Below are 22,958 nucleotides of genomic sequence, written 5' to 3' on the forward strand. Positions count from 1 at the left end.
TTCCGTGTGTGCTCCGTTCACACAGATGGGTTAAATACAGAGGTCAAATTTCCCCATGTTTGCATGTTGCATGCTGTGTGTGGGACCATAAAGAGGAATCTTAATCTTTTTTACCATCTGAAGCAGAAATGAAAGAAATAGTGATTTGATTTATATTGTGATATCGATATCGACTGATTATTGTGATAAGATTTTCTTCCAAATCGCCCCGACCTACTTACGAGATAATCAGAATGGCTGTTCACCATCTGAAGATCAGTTTTTTTGTTGGTGATGCAGCAGGACATTTACCCTAAACAAGTAAATCTATTACAGAATGATTTCTAACATTGAAAATACAGAGTCAAAGCCCAGACCTGACTCATTCCACAGCTCTCTTGGGTTCTGCACCCAGATGCGGTGGATTGAGCTCAGAGAAACATTCAACCCAGTCTCTGTAAAGCCTTGACTATATTGGGTGTTTGTGCAAATTATAATGCTGCATTGCTGGACTGCTATGTCTAACATGCACCTGTTGCTCACACAGAGAGCGTGTCTGCAGCTGTGCTGCTATGTGAGGTTTCTGTACTAAAAACTGTATTTCCTTGAATGAAGGGAGCTTATGTACTCAACTAAATACCAGGCCTCTACAGTATAAAGCCGTGCATCGTCCAATCATTTGGTCTTTCCATCATAATAAGAAAACCCTATTAAGACAAATGAATGGATTCAGTCAACAGAAACACAAGAATGCATTTACTTTGAAAAAGGTGCAGGAATGTTACAAATAGTTTTTGTCACGGTACCAACATTTTGGTATCGGTACCGGTACCAACATGTATTTCGATACTTTTTGGTACTTTTCGGTACTTTTCCAAATAAAAAGAGAGACCGTTTGCACAGTGGTGCATCGGTGTTAATGGCTTCACCGTGCTCATTTGTTTTCAAGCCAAAGTAATTCCATGTAGCACTTCACGCACTTGGTTTATCTACAAGTTGGCGTGGTGATGGTTGCAGCAGCTGCCATTCTCTCTCTGCTCCTATCTCTCTCTCTCTTTCTCTCCTTTATCTCTCTCTGTCGCCAGACTCCTGCTCTGTTTGCATAAAAATGCTGTAGAGTACCATTTTAAATGCATCAGTACCCCGGTACCAATTAAGTACCGGTATACCGAACAACCCTATATATTGTTTGTATGTTTATGACATATTTGACACAAAACTGTGAAAGATCATGTTCATCATCTATTTTGCTGTGAACTGTACACTGCACATTGAGAAAATAGACCCGAGACTCAGTACAAGAACTTTGCAGCTCAGTGGGGCTGCTCTAACCAGATAAGTAAGATGTTCCATGTGTGGCATGGCATAACAGCATGTCTGAGCTGAAGAAGGTCTGTAAGAAGAATGAAACTCATCTTGAACTTTGTGCAGAAGGGAGGTTTATCCAGTAATGATCACTGTACATTGACAAATTTGATTGTCCAGTTGCCTGATTCCTCTGAGCACAATAAGAAGCTGCAGCAAAATGGTTTCCCAACATGATAAAGAAGAATGAGACGAGAGTTGTAAAAACGTTCATGATTTCAAACACCCCAGGCCCTTGTATTGGGTCTTGGTCACAATTTAGTTTATAGATTTGCTCTGTTAACTTATGGATTGTGTTAGTGGATTTTAAGCCTGCAGACAAACAATGATCTGCAGAGAAAAACATGTCAGATATCAGTTGAGGGACTAGCTGTCAGCAGTTATAGTCCAGAGGCTGCTGCAGCTTGTTGCTACCCCTGTGAGATGTGGAAAAAATAAACGGGGTCTCCCTGCCTGTGTTCATGGAAATGTCAGTTTACATTTCATCTTTGTGATTGTTTTCTTTTCATTCATTAGCATTTCATCTTCAGACCATCCTCCTCTGCTCTCCACACTGAGAGGCTTTCTTTATCTGCAATGGCTCAGCCGTATTCCATGCATTTGCCAAATCTCTGGAGACCTGTGCATTATCACTGAGGGACAGATAAGCATACCGTGGTCTGGAGGTGGTTGGGCTGAGCCCGCCTCTCTGCTCAATGACAGAATATCTTTTCTTCCTCCGCCTGATGCTCTGTGAAAATGGTCCACCTGTTCACCTCGTATTGTAGTCAGCCTTTTATCTGCACCTCACAGCCTGAGCAGCCAGCATTTGAGGTGTGTGTGTGGATGTGCAGGTGGTGGTGGTGGTGGGGAGGCAGCCATGACAGCTGACATTCTCATAGAAGCTGGGACACTGGGATGGAGTCACAGGGGGAATAACGATGGTGTTCACCAAAATGAAAGGTGATGGAGGCCCAAACGGTGTGTGCAGCGTGTGTGCATCACAGCCTGGTGCTTTGTGCTCTTACCATTTCTACATCTGACTCTTGGGGAAATGTTCTACATTTACGGACGCACTGTGAGAGTTTAAAGGAATAGTTAACCGAAATTCATGTTTGGAAGGGGAGGGTGAGGTGAGGAGTATTCAGCTGCAACATGCAACTTCACCTAGGAGACCAGAAGGTGGAACAATATACATATAATATAACATATATAATAACATATTCTCTTAAGGGTGTACTGATGTTATGTAATATACATTATCAGATATCAGATGCTGTACTTTTAATGTTTTTTCTTACCTCTGTATTTTTTATATATATCTTAAAAGCAGGGTATTCATATTGGAAGGCAAAGAAAGAATTTCATTCTACAGGACTGTATATATGACAGTAAATGCTTTGAACTTGAATTATATAGATAGTGTCATAATATAGTAGACAATGGTCATAAATTCCTCAACAGTAGTCACACAAACTTTGTGTTCAAGCCTTCAAAAATGCTATTAATTTTCTTGAATAATCAAGCGAAAAGCAATAGGGCCTCCGTGCTGTCGGTGCTATACACTGACAGTCATTGTTCTGGTAATTAGGTCAGCATTGCAGAAAGCTTGGCATATATTTGTCCCTTGGTGAATGTGAGATACTGTGTAGCCTATTTCAGAGGACCTTTACACATTTCCTCATGTCACACTGCAAATTCTCAAGTTGGCTGTTTGTTATAGCTGCAATCATAACAGCAACAGTGGCTAACCTCATCATTAAGATGAATGGTGTCTGGCTCCAGCACTGGTATTAACCACCAAATTAAGTAATGATGTTAAAAAATGACACCTGCAATTCCCTGCAGAAGCCATGAAAGACAAAAAAGGTGTCGTGTTCCCTTCTATACTGTCCATACCAAAAGGTTCTAACCAATTCCTGGATCTACTATTTTTAACCTTGTGATTTTTGCCTGTTCTCTTCATCCCACACATGCAGAAGGTGGTACGACATTTTACTGATCATTTATTGATTTTTCTGACTGCAGCAGTCGCAGTGATCTCCACAGGATCTATCAGGCCAGGTCCAATATACATTGAGTTTATCTGGTTACACTACCTTGCATTTATGGCGTGACAATTCTTTAAAAAACAAATTTGCATAGTTTTTTTTTTTTTGATTACATCCAATTTTCTGGACCCACATATATCACTGAGGCCCTTGTTCAAGTTCAGCAGAACACATTGTGAAAAGTTTCACTTTTCAACTTGGACTGAAATGTTCTGAAGTTTTGTAGTGGAGATTAGTATATTAATCAGTCAATCAAATTTAATTTTTAAAGCCCATATTCACAGATCCAAATTTGTCTCATAGGGCTTTAACAAGGTGAGACGTCCTCTGTCCTTAACCCTCAACAAGAGTGAGGGGAAAAAAATATATTAACGTCCTCTCCCAGGATGAACAGATGCCTCGTGTACAGGTCTGTGTCTGAAGAGTCACTTTGAGGCTCGGTGGATGTTTCTCCCTGCACCATCTTGCCAGTGCCTGACTCCTCACAGTTACTGGCTAACCCAAATATGGGCAGAGAGGAAGAGCGTGAGTAGAGCTGAGGTGGTCTGAATGAAGACAGATGAGCCACGCTCACAGTGCTCAACGATACCTGGTTAGCTCAGGCTGAGGAGCTAGACTACATGCTACTCTCTGAGTGCTGCATTCTTGTTTTGGTAGCTGTCGTCCCATCAAACTTAACTAGAGGTAAGTTACCCTGAAACTACACAACAAAATGTATTCATTTATCTATTATCATAATCCAACTACATATTGATTGATATTTTTGTATGCAATTGTGGTAATTAACCATTTATTAAAAACGTCTAATGAACAATTTGAAGCAAGTTAAGTAAACTTCATGTATTGATCAGGTCCTGAGAACTTGTGATGAGTTTTGAGTAGTGAGAGCAGGTCAGCAGGGGTTTGGAGGAGGAAACAGAAACTCCAGCACGATACAAACCAACTGCAGCTTCTGCCGTGATCACTGAGCAGATGTGGACCAAGGAGAAAAATTCACTGTTTGTTTCCACTGTTCTTCAACAAGCCGGCTGCTTCACGTGAATGCTCCTCTCATCTCACTGTGTGTGTGTGTATGTGGAAGACACACACAATCACATACACACACACACATTTTCTCTCGCTCCTGGTATTTCACATGATGGCCTACACGATGATGACCAAAATTAAAACGTTCATCATTTGTAAACTGATTCGTTCACTTCAGCGTTCACAAAAAATGTGAACGCATTCATTGTGACAGTGATTTCAGCATAAAACATCTTTTATAGTGACTTTTTTCTTTTCAGTACATGAAGCACTGCAGCACCGGATGTCCTCAGAATCCACTGTAGCAGCAGCAACATGGTGGAGATCGGCAGACCTGCACCAGCTTCATCTGCACTTCATGTTTTCCTCCCTCAGCAAAAGAGGACCTGCAACTGCTTACAGTTACAGGATTATATTGAGTTAATTTCTATATTCATCATGGTTGTTAAAAAAATATGAACACTGTTATAACAACAAATGTCACCTATAGTTTCTGATTTGATACACTTGAGATAAAAGCCCAATGTTTTATTTTTCTTCTTTGCCATAAGAGACAGAACACGGTCGCACAGATGTGTCCTTCAGGCTCGTCCGTCCCTAATAAAATGACAGGACACATAAAAGTATGGCATTATTGCAGAGTAACTGGCTTTTACTTATAAACAAAGATTGTGTCATTATATTCTGTGGATATTCAACTATGTATTTGAATATGTTTTTTTGGATTAAACAGTGTACTACCAAGACAATGAATGTGCAGTATGGAGTTCTTCCACATTAAAAGTATTGCATATATATTTTAATGCATTATGTAGTATGTGCAAAACTTAGCTTTGATTGTTATGAAAACAGGTCAGTGCTGAAGTGATGCAGTTCTGTCTCTTCATGTTGGATATCCAGCTGAGCTGTCTGAGTCACCTAAGCGAAAACTTGTGATATGTGTCATGTTAACTCCTTCACAGGCAAAAAAACTAAGTTATATATTACTTCAAAGTTCATCAGATCACAATCAGTTTACTTCAGTTTAGGAGATAGGTGGTGGACACCAGCCTCAGGTTCTCTCTTTGACTCTATTCTAGTTTCTAGTCTACTTCCTATAATTTATTTTCATGACAAACAAATACATAATTTTGCATGTTCACACAAATGACAGATCCAGTAAAGTCTGTTTAAGATTAACGATGTAAAAAACTGAATGAAGCAGACAAGTTTAGTTTTCACTGTGACACATTACAACACAACAACACCAATACTCTGAATAAAGACTTTTAGAAGATGTTATGCTACTTTTAACAGCTGCTCTTAAAATGCAGATGTGACTTCATAGTCGATCACAGTTAATCTGTTTCTGAAGTATAATAATCTGTATTGGTTTATGTAAACAATTTAAATTCAATGTTACTTTACGGTACAATAACAAACTCCAGCTCAACCAATTTTGCACTGCAGCAGCTGCACTAACGTTATTTCTGGAACATAATCTAATATGACATTAATACTAAAGTTACTTTCAGTGACATACACAGTCAAGTGTAGCATCAATGTTACACTACTGGGATGGCGAGCTAAACAACAATACATAACATTAGATATCTAACATGGTGGAGCTTATTCTCCAAACCCACACAGGCGCCTTCAGTTTAAAATTATAATCACCATAAAATAACACTCATGTCTCTTGACATGTGGACTGGTTTAGTGTCAGTTTAATAACTCCTGTATACGCTCCTGTTAGCATCGTCATTACTGCTGGTATCTTGCCTGGAGGCTAATTCTTCAGATGGCATATAGAGCCTAGGCATAGAGAAACTGATACCTGCTCATCACTGCTAACACATAAATAAATACTGTAATTTAGTTACCAAAGAAAGTAGAGCACAGACGTCTTTGTTTTCTATGTCTGGACAATCAGACATACTGCAAACCATATTATTCATCCAGTAAGTAACTGAAAACTCCTCCAAAGACTCGACCGGGTCCTGTTCTGTGACAGGGATTATCTGAGTAGCTCACAGAAGCCGAGCAGATCACAGGCTAGAAGCCGGAGTGACGAGCCAACGGTGACGTCACCTATCCATTAAGTGATAATTATGCATCATTTCAGACCTCTATATTATCTAAACGAGCGAGTTATAAAGAAATTCACCCTCCGTGCAGTTGTAATGAAGGAAGAACTAAGCCATTGAGACCAAAACCGGACTGTAAACATTTTAAGTTCTGCTCTAAAGTTGGGCTTTTTAACATGGAAGTCAATGGGAATTGACTCGTTCTTGGAGCCAGCCTCAAGTGGCCACTATTTACTGAAACCGTTGTAATTAAGGATGTGTTATAAATGAAGGGTGTTGCACAACACACAACAAAAGTAATTATTAGTTCACATGATGATGGATCACACAGATTTCTTCCAAGTGATTGTGCTGTTGTTACTGGCACGATATTTGTCGGCAGACCCTTACAGGCTCTTTATTCTGGACAATTTCATGAATTCCTTCTTATGGTTGCCATCTTTATCCACTTTTTTTTAAGAGTATGACAGATCCTCTGATGTTGTTATTGTTCAATCTGTCTATCTCTCATGACCTTAAAATGTAATAATTTATGAGGACTTGCTTTTTGTCCACAAAAGGAAGTCAAGTCCTCACGATGGGACAGTATAAATAAGCAATTTCTGTACCACACACATACAAACTTTTTTTCATTATCCACATGGAAACTCAATACAGCCTCTAACAATAACCACTGATGCAAAAAGTAGCTTTTTGAAGACAGAAATTTACCCAATGAGGAATTTAGGCTGGACGTTTTCACGTTTTTAACTTGCACATATGCATGTGTGCATCAGAGCACCATTCTCCATGATTGAAGCAGTAACGCCAACACTTAGGAATTTATTTACTTTGTTCTGTGAAATGTTGCTAACCTCCTTCCTTCTCCTTCTCTTTGTGTTTTCCTCCTCCCAGATGGTCACCAGAACAAAGAAAGTATTTGTAGGTGGATTGTCAGCCAACACAGTCATTGAAGATATGAAGCAGTATTTTGAACAGTTTGGCAAGGTAAGACCTTTTGACAAATCTCCTCCTCTGGCTTGCTCTGTGTTGTCTTGTATTTTAGTGCTGCTGTCTGAGCTCTGAAACAGCCTGCCGCTTGTTATCTTGTAAATTTGATTTCCTGGAGCTCAGCAAATATGTCCACAAAATGGACCGGGATACCAGTCAGATGAGATATGCAGAACCTGTCTTTTGGAGAATTATGCCATCAGGGTGTCCAGCAGTCAGACAAGAAGAAGCATATTATTTCTATCATGTTTAAGGTAGCATTGCACAAAAAGTTGACACAATGGAAAACTGCCAATCGAACTCTATTCTCTAATTTTCTCTGTGTCTGTTTGTGTGTCTCTGCAAGCTTTTACACTCTGTAACAGCATTTTGCAACCACAAGTAAACAAATCACACAGTGAATAAGGCATTTTCTTTCTAGTGATCCCATCACTGTGAGGGGTGGCATTCATCTCATATCAGTAATTTACCCAGTTCACAATGTACGGTAATGGGTGGGACTGGGCATTTCGTGATGATCATTAGGTTACAGTTGGTGGATAGGCAATGCTTTATATCAAGGTCCTCATGTCATGGAGTTGTGTGCGTGTGTGAGAGAGATGGAGAGAGAGAGATTGTCTTTTTCTCATGTAGCTATGATTGTGTGTTAAATTTGGTTGTGATGAATTGTGGTGTTCTCGGTACTGTAAGTCAGATTTATTTGAGTGATGTCAGTCAACTAAACTTGAGATCAGATGAAAGACAATTTCCAATCCCTGGGCCAAATGCTATGTCTTCTTATTTGAGATGGCAGCAGCTCTGAGATTTTAATTATTATTATTATTATTACTTTTGTCAGTTTATTCATATATGCTGAGCTTATCAGTTATGAGTTAAATGTTCAGTGTGTATGATCTAGTTGAAAGGGATCTGTTGGCAGAAATTGAATATAAAATAACCCAAGTGATGTTTCATATAAATTGTAGGAATTTTGTTTTTTTATACCCTAGAACGGGTCCTTTATATTTAAATACTTTATATTTACATGGGGAGCAGGTCCTCTCTATGGAGGCTGCCATGTTTTTTACAGTAGCACAGACTGGACAAACTAAACACCTTTCAAGTTCATTACTGAAGGCTATCTCAGACTTTGTTTCATGTTTGGAAGGGGAGGGTGAGATGAGGGCTATTCAGCTATAACATGTAATTTCACCACTAGATGTCACAAAATTCTACACACTGTACCTTTAAAGTAGAACTAGGGGTGTGGCTGTTAGATTCTGCATAACCATTCGGTTATGTCAGGTTTTCTGTGTGAGTGGATTAGATCACAGTTGTTCATTTATACTTTCACTGTAGTCATGGCAGTCTCCCTAAAGAACACACATAAATCAGCCAATAGATAAGTCATCAGTCTTTAATTTTCCACCTCTGCACAGCCTGCATTAGGTGAAGGACAGAGAATTTTAGCATACAGTATATCAACTTTTACTGATTATTTTCAGTGAAATTTCCTTTGGTAAGTAGCAATTTAACTCCAAAGCAGAGCAGTGATCAAGAAAATTAAATACTTTAAATATGGATGAACTTCCCAGCTCTCTGTGGAGATGAGAGGGAACACATGAGAGGGATGAAAGTGAAAGGGCTCTCCAGTCCACAGGGTTAAAGCTGTAATGAGACCTTCCTTTAACATCTTTATGCAATAATAACTGGCAATACCTCTATCATTACAATTGCCATTACTGGTCCCTTCTTCACTTTCACACATTTTCTAATGTGCAAATACTTTGAAAATTGATACTCCTCTCCATTTATGTTAGACACAGTCAATGCAGCATCTATTGCACTTCTATCCATCCTGGGAGAGGGATCACTCACATGTTGCTCTCTCTGAGATTATTATGTTTTTTTCCCCCTCTTAATGTGACAGCTAGAGCATGACAGCAGACAAACTCAAGTGCAGAAAAGGTGGTTTATTTACTGGAGATCAAAACAGACAGGCAGGGGGTCAAAAGCAGGATATCAGTCCGAACAGCAAATAAATCTGAAGGGGCAGGCAAAAGGGAATCCAATATCCAAAAAGGGTAGTAATCAGTTCAGGAAAGGGCAGGCAAGAATATGAGAACCGAATGCTGGAAAGCTAGGCAGAAAAACACTCGACAATCTGGCGGAGAGTGAATGCACTGAACTGGTATTAATACACAGAGGAACTAATAAGGGAATAGGGTGCAGGTGAGTGTGTGGGTGGGGCCTGTTGCATGGTTGTATGTGTCGAATCACAACCCCGGGACCACAACCCATCGTAATCTGAACCAACACAGAAGTGACTAGTATCTTCAGAGCAATGAGTGTGGGGGTCAGAGATGATCAGCTGTTTTACCTTCACAAACGTGTGTTGTAAAGTCTGCATGTTTATATCCAGTAATATGAGAAAATATGCCACTCCTCACCAACTCAAAAAAGTCTATGTTTTTGACATCTGCATTAGCAGAACAACATTATTACTTTTTTACATTATTACATCAATCATTCATCATTATAATCACTACTAATTTGTTTTGCTTTTTACTATTTTTATTTAGCTTTAACGTTTATCTGGAATTATGGAAGCTGTCTGTGCTTGCAGTAACTTTACCTCGAGCCTGGTACATCAGGTCCATAGAGTAGGTGTTTTTGTGTAACATCCCTCATCTATCCCCACCCTTGACCCTCTTGTCCTTATATGGTCACATCTGGCCGCAAAGAATAAAGGTTGGTCAAGGCCAAAATGCCAGACTCTTGACTTGGAATCTGCAGTTCACAAAGCAATGGAGTCATGAAGTCTTCAGCTGGCTTTTACTTCTCATACCTGCGCATGGACAGAAGACTGAACAATCGTAGACATATTTAGCAACAGAAATTATGATTAGTATAAACTATCCACAACCCTTATATCTTCCCCTTTTGTCACACTTTCTTTGTAAGCTCCACCTCCCCCTCCCCTTGGAATGTAATTAAGGTCAAGGTCTGTAATTAAGCTTTTTGATAATGTGAATAGTTACAATTTCTGGTAAATCACACTTCCTTGTACTCACAGGCTTGCTTAAGGATAAATGAGGCACTGCAGTGAAACCAAAGATAAAGAGAAGCTGCTGGTTTCAGATGCAGGAGCTGTGTAACAGCTGGACAGAGCTAAAGTAGGAGAAATAAAATGTGTCAAAGACTATACACTTCCAAGAACTCCAACACACGGCCAAGGCTGTATCTCAAAGGTTAATCCAGGCACTGTTTTTCCCGAGAGGCAACAGGGACGGGCCATGTGAGGCTTTCTGTCATCTTTTGGAATCATTTGTTGTGAAGAAAGGTTGTAACAATGGTGATGTGAAATGTAAAGACCCACCAGTGAATCTGCTCAGCTCAATGAGAGAGTGGAGCAGCTGCAGCAGATGGAGCAGCGTTTTGTCTTCACTTGCTCGGAGCAGACATTAAAATGCTGAACCACTGGGGCCTTTTTGTCAGATGGAATATGGTTCAATGGGGAAGAGCAGTGTGCTTTACACAAAATGGCTACCATCATGAAGTGGAAAAATCACAGAACAAATCCTACTCAGTCTACCTAAGCAAAACAAATGAACAAATGCTCAAAATCATGTCACAGTGTTTCATTGATTCAAATCCTAAATGTGCAGAGGGAAGATTTCATCTTCCAATTGCTCCCATGCACTTGAATTTTTAACAAGTTTGAATATAGTATAATAGTATTTTACATAAACAGATATTGCAGATTTTTTTTAAACAAAAAAACAGATATAAAACAAAGACAAGCATGAATGCGCTTTTTTTGCCGCCATCAACAACTATTCTATATGATCCATCAGAGCCAAAGAAATTAGCAGCGAATCGGATACTGTACCTTGTGGATTGTGTGCTCACACAGGTTGTTCATGGGTGGAGAGGGTTGGGTGGTGGACGACATTCTGGATTAGTCATGACTGGAGCAGCGGTGTCACTCAGAGTCAGCAGAGCCAGGCACAATGCAGCAGTGTTTTACACTGCAAATTCTGTCTCCAAATCCTGCTTGCTCACAGTTGCCTTCCATATTAAACTGGATGAAACACATTATTTTCCTCTTTCACAGGTACAGAGCTAATATAGACCCTGAACTTAAGGGGGTGAAGTGCTATTTGGATGCTGTGTGTGAACAGATTCCATTAATCCACTTCCTAGCACTGAATACAAACTGATTGTATGCAATGATGGTTCTTTCTGTGCCTCATACTTCAGTAACTGACCCATGTTATATCAGCAGAGCTGCTGTGTAATATTTAAGAGGGTAAACAACACTAAATCCCCTCTTCACATCGTCTTTAAAGCTGAGCGTACTCTGCATGCTACAGCACTTTGCACTGTGGTGTGGTATACAAATGATTCATGCAGATACATAGGAGCTGATTGAGTGCTTTTGTCTCTGCTCTTCCAGGAGGTCATGGTTATTTATTTCAATGCAAATATTACTAAAAATACCAGTAATAAGTACTCATATACTGTATATCAAGTAGAGATAATTATCTAACATAATACTTACTTCAAAGTAAATACATTTGAAACATTCACATTTTAGCACTTGGAAGGGAAAAATATATATATATTTAAAAAAATATGAATGGAATTAAACTAATATATACAGTGTAAAGAGAATATTATGTGAGATAATATGCACAGTTAATGTATTACACCGAAAGATGATCATGGCTCAGTGAATATGGCACAGTTGTGAAGTGATAAAGTGCAGTCAAATGGGGGTGCATGTAGTTTTACTGGGAGCAGAGCTGGTTGTACAGTCTTACTGCTGCAGGAAGGAATGACCTGCGTACCTCTCCTTCAGATACTTAGGATGAATCAGTCTGAATCCACCAAGGGCCTTGAGGGGGAGAGAGAGAGAATTAGAAAAATGTCTGTTGTCAGAACTCTGCATCGTTGTCATGCTTGTGGCTTTCTAATCACACATGTAATTGCTGATGGTTTATGCCCTTGCCTCAATATCCTGAGGATGAAATGGCCTGAAACGGTGCTCATAATAATGCTCATCAATGTGACTTACAACTGGGTGAAAGAAAAAAAAAGCTTCAGTATAGTAGGTGACCTTAAAGTAAGTGCTAAATCTGTCCAAAAAGAAATATTAGTGAGATAAAGTGTACTTTTGGGGTTTAGTATCTTGTCCGACGATACATGGGTAAGACTGGGATCAAACTGCAACCTAGTAAGAGGATGATTGCTTTCCCTCCTGAGCTACAACCACAGCAAGGAGCTCTACCAAGGAGTTGGTGGAAATGGTGCTCTTGGAGGAGATGCATGTTCTAGAGGTTACTGAAACTACAGAGAACCTCTTCTTCTAATAGCACTACCATCAGGGAACCACAAACAAGAATCTGCTGGAGTGGACTGCAACATAAAAATGTTTGGGCAGACAAGAGCATTTAGCTCAATCATTGTCATTTAAACAAAACAAAGCAACATAGGAAATAACATACAGGTAAAAAAAATAATCTTAGGGCTCTGAGTGTGCATTTCAGTTCTCATTAGTGGCAAAGAAACATTATGGTTGATCTCTCAGGTACTGTTTTGTATGGTATCATACACTATTTTATACACAACGTATTGAAATATACAGGATGGTGAGCAGATGTTTACTGTGTTCATGTTCCACTCACTCAGTATGTCCAGTCTGTTTTTTGTGCTTTGTATTTACATTGAGGGGACCCTCTCTACGGAGGCCACCATGTTTTTTACAGTAGTCCAGACTGGACAAACTAAACCTTTTGAGTTTTTATGACAACTGAAGGCTACAACAAGTTCTCTGTCATGTTTGGAAGAGGAGGGTGAAGTGAGGGGTATTCAGCTGCAACATGCAACTTCACCACTAGATGTCACTAAATTCTACACACTGCACCTTTAAATGTTATTATACTTTCTTTGTCTAATTCACATGATGTCTCATGGCTGATGGATTACACAGAGGAGTACAGTCCATACACATACATGTGTGCTTAAACATAGACATTCAGACATTTTGGCTCTGCCATTTAAAAGCTGAAAAACAATTATTACATGTCTTACATGTCTACACAGTAGCAGCTTATCATCATTGATATGACATGCAAATGAACGATATAGAAAACCATTCATGGGAATGTAACCATTCCTTTGTCGCCCCAGGCAAGATACTGCCCAGTGGCTGCCCATGTCACCCAAACAGAAATCTAAAAATGAGACTTTTTCCTGTGCATTGGTTTGGTGCCTGTAGTGTTCACAGTCAATCTCTGCAGCAGCTTGATGCTTTCAGCTAATTATCCTTGAATCCCAGCAGCAGACCAAAATGTGTCAGCTCTCAGTGTTTCATCAGTCTAACCAGCACACCTTTTATCATCACACTAGCAATTAGCTGTGATAGGTAGAAAATTATAGTAAGATGTGTGATCCAAAGGTTTTGTTTGCTCTGCACTGGCCCCCATGTCAGTCTAGAGATTGAGACAGATTTCCAAGTGTGTGTAGAGGTGGAGCAGAAATACAAATTTAAATCAGAGGTGCAGAGACTTAATCAACTGTGTCATATTTATTATCTTCTCATACCTACTGTGTGACTCACCATGTTTAGTGATTTATTTCCCGTGATTAGCACAGGCATGCCACCCAGTTGCGTAAGCACAGTCATTTACATTTTGGGTATAGTTGGGCTGGGCGATATGGAAAAAATCATTTTCATATCAGATGATATCTATAAATTTTATTAAATTTTATTTGTATATTTATTTGTATTTGTATACCAAACCATAATATACATTATCTCAAGGCACTTTACATAGAAGGTCAAGATCTTGATGAGCAGCACTTTGGCAACTGTGGTGAGGGGAGATGGGTTGAAAAGAGGGATGAGAAGAGGGAGAGATTGTGGGGAGGGGGAGGAGGGGGTGAGAGAGGTGAGGAGGGGGAGGAGGAAGCAGACAGAATGTGAAAATCCTCTGGATGAGTTAATTGAACTCGAGCAGAAGGAATGTTGTTGTACTGAGCTTTGAGTTTGTTGTGGTTTTGCAGAATCAAGATTTTGTGTTGCTTGTCAAGCAAATCTGTTGGTTCCACATTGAATGGCTTAGCAAATATGATCAGCTCCGTTTGTTTATTTTTCATCTCTATAAACCTCTTGACAAATGCCTGAAAGAGTTTTATAAACTCACTATCACATTTACCTGCAGCAGGCTTTTGTTTTTACAGTGGAGGTAAATGCACTGTTCTCACATAATGCACCAGCAGCACCAATGCTCCTTCACAAATATTATTTCTAATGAGGTTTCACCTTTTAGCTCAGTCATCACAAAAGCATTGTCTCTGTCAGAAAATGTCCTTAGAAAGCTGCTTTTTGGACACCAAACTCCACTGAAGAGCGTTTATTGTCATTTGTCTTTGCAACTTATCCAGTTCAGCTCAGAGGACTTGACTCAAATTCAAACTGAACTGATGACAAACTAGAGACAGGTGGCAAAGGACAAACAGGAGAAACAAATCAAGGCAGGAGGTAAATTAGACAGAAACACAAGGGAGATCAGACTTTCAAAATAAAACAGGAAACACAGAGTGGAACACAAATCTAAACACAGAATGAAAACAAGGAAACATAGGTAAAGGTCAAATTACCAAAAGTGTCCATAATAGGAATAGTCCACAAAAGACAAAAACTCTAGAGTTCAAAGTCCAAAATCATGACACAAACAGATATTCAGTTGACCTTTTACATTGGAAAGTACAATATACTTTCCTTGACAGTCGTCATGATGTTTGCCAGTCATGTGTGCTCCAAATGTGCTTCCTTCATCTGGACCTGACATGTCTGCAATTTGATATTATTTATCTTATTTTACTGTCAGAAAAAAGATTATTGCTGTCTTAAGAATTTGTGTGTATCTTTTTTTAATAAATTCCCTTGTTGGCCACATCAAAATCTCATGTGGGCAGTATGTTGCAGGAAGTGGAGGCTAGCTATTGGGAGGCCGCAGTGTTGAACCGAAGCCAGACTGATAAAAACAACACAACACACAATACGCCAATCCTGTAGCCTTCATTGAGCTGCTGAGCAATGCTTAACCTGCCAAAAAACTGTACACTCATTGTGTCTAAATGACTGTGGCAACTTTCAGGCCCTTTACTTTTTCAAAGAGATGTTTTAGGTCTCACACCCCGTCGTTGTCTACAGTACGTCCATGCCGACACTTCAGCAAACAGGTGAAGCATTAAAGGTTCAGTGTGTGGAATTTAGTAACATCTAGAGGTGAAGTTATGGAGGACCACAAATGACTTAAGTATATATAAATAAATAAATAAATGTGGAAATAAATAAATGTCAGAATTTTATTTCCACATCAATTTATTTCCACAATTATTTATTTCTGTATTTCTGTGTCCATATGCGAATGAGTTAAGGCGGTCCTAACCTCAGTCAATTTTTTATTACGAATAAATTAATACATTTTATTTGTATATTTCATTTTGTGGGTGATCTACTAAAATAATGGTGTAAATGATAACAGGTGCAAACATGGTTCGAGGCAGTAGTATTTAAATGCATTACTGGTTACTGCCATTGAGCATTACGGAAAGCAGAGTGAACGTAAGTACAAAGTGAAATTGAATGTCATGGAATTGGAGGTGTTAGTGGAAGAGGAGTTGAAAGAGTCAGGAGAATTGTTGGCACTGAACACAAATGGCTTTCAATTGCATTTGCTGTCCATTTTGTGCACTTTATTGACTTTATTGAAACATAGACATCTTTTTATGAGAGATCGACTTTCCTTCAAAAGGGCAGGAAGAAAACTTAAAAAACCTGTAACCTTTTCTTCTCTCTGTGTCATCCATCTGTCCCCTCTTCCAAGGACAAGAGACAGGAATCAAAAAGGGGGAAAGTCAAAACAATTTTCAATTTTATTTTATTGGTATCATGCCAAATCATAACATACATTATCTTTAGGCACTCCAACAGTTCCCACAATGAGCAAACAGTCCATTATTAACTGGAAAAAAACCAATGGCAGAACCATCTGCTTCAACCAGTTGAGGTGAGCAGAGAAAAATAGGGAAGAGAGGAGAGGTGGGTGGAAGAGGACAGAGGAGAGAGAGACCAGGAGCAGTTTTAAAACCATCATATTTAAGACTTGTTGTAATGAAAATGTTAAGAGTGATATTTATAGATGTAATGACTTTATTAATGATAGCAGCAACAGTTAATAATAATGATGATACTAATAATAATATTTGTTGTCATCAGACATACCCTGACAGCTGTGCCGACAGTGTATGAGTCATGTGTGATAGAGGAAGTGCTGCACATAGATGCGCTTTATGAATGTGTGTCTGAATGGGCAGATTCAAGCACCTCTGCACTCTGCATCATTGAGCTATTTCTCAATTTCACTGTCATTTTTGTTCTGTTTTTATGTCCATGTACTTAATATTTATATTCGTTCATAGGTGTTAAATGTTCATGCTTAACCTTATTCTGCTTTGTTTTCCTTGTTTTTTTGTTTTGTTTATATGTCTATTTGTACATTGAGAGCAATGGAAAACCAGAGTCACATTCTTTGTATGTGTACGCATACATAAATAAAGCGATCAAGTCATCAAGTCTCGAGCACTATATAAATACAAACCATTTACCGACACACCTACCATGCTTAGATGGGCACACTGGTATTTGCGTTCAAACAATGTGGTCCCTAGACATTGGTATGAAACTAATGAAGACAGGACTGGAGTGTGTGTAACTGGAGAACTATGCACAGCCATTTTAATAGGGTTTCTTCCTCCAGATGCTCCTCCTTCTCAAAGACTTGCAGGTGCAAGATTAAAAGGTTTCTCTGCTGTGAAACATTTTAGGATGTGAAATTGTTGAACATGTTATGTTTGCTGAGGCAAGCAGAGGAAAATCTGCTTCCTTTCTTTCTACACAATCACTCCTCTTGACAACACTATCCAGCCATAATCATCATCACCATCTTCATCATCATTTCCTCTTCATTCTTGACTCAATTATGCTGGTGGCACTTTTATGAATCTGTCAGCTGAAATATGCCATATTTCCGCATGATTGTGTTTGATTGTGCTGATTGAATTGAATTTGCTGTTCGCAGGCTTTTTTGTGCATTGTAAATAAAAAAAGGAGAAAATGAAATGGAAGTGATATCACTTTTAACAGGCCAACCTTCTATTTTTCAGCATTGTTCTCAGTAGAGGAAGGCAGCCAGGGTAATTTGCATTTATAAAGGCCTTCCTTACACATCCTTGGTTTGGTTAAAACATTCGTTTTCCCCTCCCAATAATAATAGCACAAATTGAGGGCTGTGAGTGAGGGCACAGAGGGATGATGGGAAATATATTAATTTGTCTCTTGTCATTCCGTGGGGATAATTTGAATTTTGTCATAGTAATTTGGTGCTCGAAGGCTGCGGGTCACTTTCCAGACAGAGACCCAGCATGAGCTTGGCCCAATCCTTGTGAGGCACTGATAAGAGTCACCGGCTGTGTGTGTGTGTGTGTGTGTGTGTGTGTGTGTGTGTGTGTGTCTGTGTGTGTGTCTGTGTGTGTGTGCGTGTGTGTGTGTGTGTGTGTGTGTGTGAACATGTGTGTGCCCTTCACTGCAATGATGAATTACCTGCTTATCTTACTCAGTCCAGAGAGAGAAGCACACGATGGCAGGGGACTGTCAGGGAGAGAAAGAGGTGGTGAGATAGGCTACTGGAGAAAGAGATGAAATGATGTCTGGGACTGGGGGAGAGGGTGCCTCACAGAGGGGGAGCGGTTAGATTGGTTGGTGGAAGAGGAGAGATATGGAAGCTATAGTGGTGCTGGATGGAAGGGAATGGGGATGCTGAGCTGCAATGGTGGATTGTGGTCATTGTGCTGGTGGTGAAAAAGATACATGTTCAACTGATATGGAGACTGAACTAAAGGAAGTACTGGCATGATGTACAGTATGTCTATGTAAAAGTCAGAGGTGATTTTAATTGAAAAAGACTAGCAAACTCAGCATTTACTTTTTTGCTAAATATTGAAATTAAACAGATTATTACGTTATGATGAAAGTGGCTATTTTCATAAAAAGTGTAATGCCCTGACGCTGGGGAATAACTGATGAAAATATAAATGGCAATGATGGGTGGATGGTAAAACTGTATCGTAAAGGTCCATAAGTGGTTGTCAAGACTAGAAACGCTTTACAGAAATACAGACCATTCATTCATGTTCTTTTGAATGACACTGTAAATGTAGGATAGATGCAATTATGCTGCTCAAGTTTCACAGACTACAGGAAATAACCAGCATGTAATGTATGTTAAAATAATACCAGTTAAGTAAATCATTCAAATGTATATATAAACCTCAACAGTAATCAAGCAAATTCAAGCTCATTTTATCAAAAACATTGACCATAAAATATTTATTGCAGACAGACCAGTCACAACTGTTTGAGGAGGACTCACTAATGACAAGGAATCATTCTGAAGTAACTCTGAGAGGATGTCGCACCTTGTCAAGCCCTATGAGACAAATTGTGATTTGTTTATATGGGTTTTACAAACTAAATTTGATTGATTTATTGATCATGATCAGAAGCAGCACTATCACTTAGTTGCTTTTAATATAAAAAGAACTTCTCCCTAAGCTAAGACAGTAGTGAAGGTGATGAAGCTGGAGGGATGTCATTACGATTACATTGAACTGCATGTTTCACTGCAAAGAACCAATGTTTTGATGAAGGTGATTCAGGTTTCAAACGTGTGTTATTATTATTGATGATGCGGATCTCAGAGAGCTTCTCTTGTGCACCTGCTGCACTTTTCATCACAGCCATTATGTTGACTGACACCTGGTATACGCCAGGTTTCCCTAGGGAATGGTTTGCTTTCTGCTGCAAGTCTAAAGGAGTTAGCAGCTGCACAGCTGTCAGGTTTCAACTGGTCCTCCATGAAGAGTCAACACCCATACTCTTAAATATGAAATAATAGATAGTTTCCTGTTTGTCGTCCATGGAAGTAACAGTATCAATCACCTGCAATTTATGAATAAAAAGTTATAAAGTCTAAAACTTTCTGAAACATCAAATTGCTCTCCTGTTTTTTTTTTCAATATCAGAAACATTTTTGAACATGAAAGGCGATTAGAACAGACCAACTCTTTGTCATTTTGGATTAGCTCATAAAAAAGGTATGACAAATATAATTATACTTACAGATAATCTGTAAATAACGTAATTTATTGTAATGTGTCTTTTTACAAAAAGAAATGTTGCCTTTTCTTTTATAACCTATTGAATTCATATCAGTTTTTTTTTAATTTTCCTTTTAATAAGGATACTGTGAAACATTATGACGTCATATATGTTATTTCAAGTTTCATCTGTGTGTGTGTAAGGATATAATAGCAAGCTTTACGCATTTTACATTTGTGTTTCAAAGAAGTCTGCTGCTACTGGTTGATCTGGATGTGTGATAATATGATAATAATGATTGCATGAGAACTGGTCTCTCTGTATCACTCTTCTTGGTTGAAATAAAGATGAGATTTTGAAAAAAGGACTCTGTGCACCTTTTTAGAGGTGGATCGGGATAAAGCAGTAAGCCGAGGCATGGACAGTGAAGATATAGATATATGTTTTTCACAGGCTCAGTAGACTTTCCACATCTGCTGCACACTTATCTCTTTATTTCGTATTGGCTAATAGCCCCTATACTGGAAGCTGACATATCCAGGGAATGCTGTTGTTATTCAGAATGGTGGATCCGTGTTATTACTTGTAGCTCACATTCAGGGACACTCTCTGCCTCCATCACTTTATTCATTGTTTTTTTTTTCATTATTGTCTTTGTCATCTTTCCCAAAGATTGGCAACATGATGAGTGGAAAAACAGTGGATGAGCTGACACCACTGTTTCTCCTTCTTCAGAAAGGCCACCCATGAAATTAGAGCCTTTTGATAATCACACATGATAAAACATCTTTCAAATCACAGTAACAAAAAAAAAAACAGACAGAGGGAGGGAGAGAAGTAGAGAGCTGAATCAATATGGTGCATCTTTCTACTGTCAACAAATCGTCCCTCACCCTGCATCCTTCTGCGTTTCGTCTCAGTCTGAGAGCTGGAACAGCACATCCCCTGTGGTCTTTTTCATCACAGCTCTACCTGTTGTATTCACACTTCAAGTAATAAAGCTTGTTTGTTCTGCCTTTACACACACACTGAAAGATTTGGCATCAGTCTCTGGGAATATGAGCTGTTATTGTTACTCAGCAAAGATTCCCCAGACAACCAGTAGATAACAATGGTGTCGAGCCTTCAGAGCCAAAAGTACGTGTCTGGCTCCCTTCCACATTCTGTCCATCCTCACATGGCATTAGTGATGGGACATTGGGCAACAGCTTATGACAATGCTTCATTTGCCTGAAGTAAAAGTGAAATATGAGTTAGAATTTGTAATTTTAATTGTTATTCAGTGGAATGGAGAGTGTTCATTTCTCCAGTCGAAATGACACATCTGATACCCCAGCTATGACACCAGCTTTGCCAGAGACAAGTGGCGCTATTCTCATTATCATTGGCTGTTTGTATTGTCTGTCAAAACATGGATTGGATGAGTTCTATCGGCATCATATAGACCATGTCTTATATTTCTATATCTCTATATATCACGATAAATATCTCTATCTTTGTTATCGCCCAGCCCAAGCTATGATTCAGAAGCTGGTTATTTTTTGTGGCTGCATGCACTGTGACTTTGCTCCTGTGACAGGTAGAGTCTGGTAGAATCACTGCCTTTCAAGTACTTGCAAGTACACTGAATGAGTTAGTGAGTGAGAGAGAAACGTGCTGTGTTGCTTCTAACCTGCTCTCTGAGCGATCCTTTTACATGTAAATACAGCTGAATTCATGGTTCAGTCATTTCTGATACTCATGGGTGTGGTAATGGTCCACCCACATAGTTTTAACTTAGCCTCATTCATTATTAATAACTCAGGTACTAACAGGTGTTTGGGTGGGGATGTCTCTGGTGGCAGATGTGAATTACTACCTTCATCTTTCACTGGCCATCCACTGACACCTTCTCACTGACCTTTGACTGTTGGTGCTTACTGATGTTGTTTCCAAACAGGTCCTTTAAATTTCAAAAGCTCTTTGACAAGAATTATTTCCTTTGGCTTCTTGAGGGATCTTCACTCTATTGTCAGAGTTCTTGCTGTTTCACTAATGTTGTGTTCCCCAAAGCTACCATGTGCTCCCATACAGTATCCCATTCAAGCTTTCTGCAACATCTGTTTGATGTCCACAAATCTTGTTTAACTTCTTGTCACACTCCGGATGGGAGTGTTTTCAGGAATAGGGCTCTTTGAAATAATGTTTGAATAAATGAGTCCTCTTCAAATAAAACCTTTTAGCTACAGTGATTTCTTGTTTTTTCTCACAAAGGCATTCAGCAGCCAACAGCCCCTGATTTAATCATTGCTGATAAAACATACAGTAGCTGAGAAACATTACTTTGTCTGCATAATGACACAGACTCATATTGTCTCTCTGCCTATCATCTCTTTTCCTCCTTGCTGTCTGGATCTGCAGCTCTATCACATATTCAGCAGGTAAACTGCTTCATGACAAGAAGGTGGATAGGGTACAGTTCATGAATTTTAAGTTTGGATTACGCTTGAATTATTAAACCGTTGCTTTTGTTGCAACATATTTACTTTACACAGTCTTTATTGTCTACCTTGTATTTTGTACATGTGCAAGGTGAGTGTGCAGTACGCTATGTTATCTGAGAGATAGGATGTTCACCATGTCTGTGCATGTGCTCGAATGTGGACTTGAACAATACATGATCTTGGGTGTTCAAAGAATCCAGCAGGGTTATAGCTAATAGCACACAGATAGCACAGCACCTAACGCTAACATAAACTTACATTATGAATGCTTATATTGTGTGTGAGTTATCAATGTGGTGTGACCCATCCTCAGATAAAATACACGGGGGGATTCCTATTTTATGGGACAGTGAGATAAAAACTGTATTGGTGATCTGTTCTATGATGGAAAGAAATGAGAAGTTTGTTGTTTTGTATCAGGCTGGACCATTGAGCAGAGTTGTATTTTGATTTAATTTAATCTTATAATTCCATAATATGATCTGTCAGAGATCCAATGTCTAAAATCAAAATATGACAAATTTAGGGAAAATTGTTTTTGTCACAACATGTATATTGTTTACAGAGTATGTCCTGTCTTGGAACACTAAAAAGTAAGAAAATCTTCACCCTGGAGGTTGAGATGTCTGATTTGATGTGGCCTCATAGATGGTGCACATCATGAAGTCACAACATGGCATTATTGCACACTGGAGGTTCCATAACCATAAACATATGTGAGTGTCAGTAACACTATGTCATGATTTACCCATTTGTTGCAAATGGGCAGGCGCTCAAGCCAAAAAAAGGGCACCCATTGCCAAAATTA

General features: G+C 39.1%; 1 protein-coding gene across 3 annotated transcripts in view; it reads left to right on the forward strand.

The window, feature by feature from the left end:
- LOC109630001 (RNA-binding protein Musashi homolog 2-like) overlaps positions 1 to 22,958 on the forward strand; it is a 90,231-nt gene that overhangs the window by 33,418 nt on the left and 33,855 nt on the right. For all 3 annotated transcript variants that reach the window (XM_020087998.2, XM_020087997.2, XM_020087996.2), the window contains exon 6: positions 7,361 to 7,453. In XM_020087998.2, the coding sequence (XP_019943557.1) occupies positions 7,361 to 7,453 (93 nt within the window). The remainder of the gene's footprint in view (positions 1 to 7,360; positions 7,454 to 22,958) is intronic.

The sequence above is a fragment of the Paralichthys olivaceus genome, chromosome 11 (assembly GCF_024713975.1).
Source record: "Paralichthys olivaceus isolate ysfri-2021 chromosome 11, ASM2471397v2, whole genome shotgun sequence".
In the NCBI taxonomy this organism is placed as follows: domain Eukaryota; kingdom Metazoa; phylum Chordata; class Actinopteri; order Pleuronectiformes; family Paralichthyidae; genus Paralichthys; species Paralichthys olivaceus.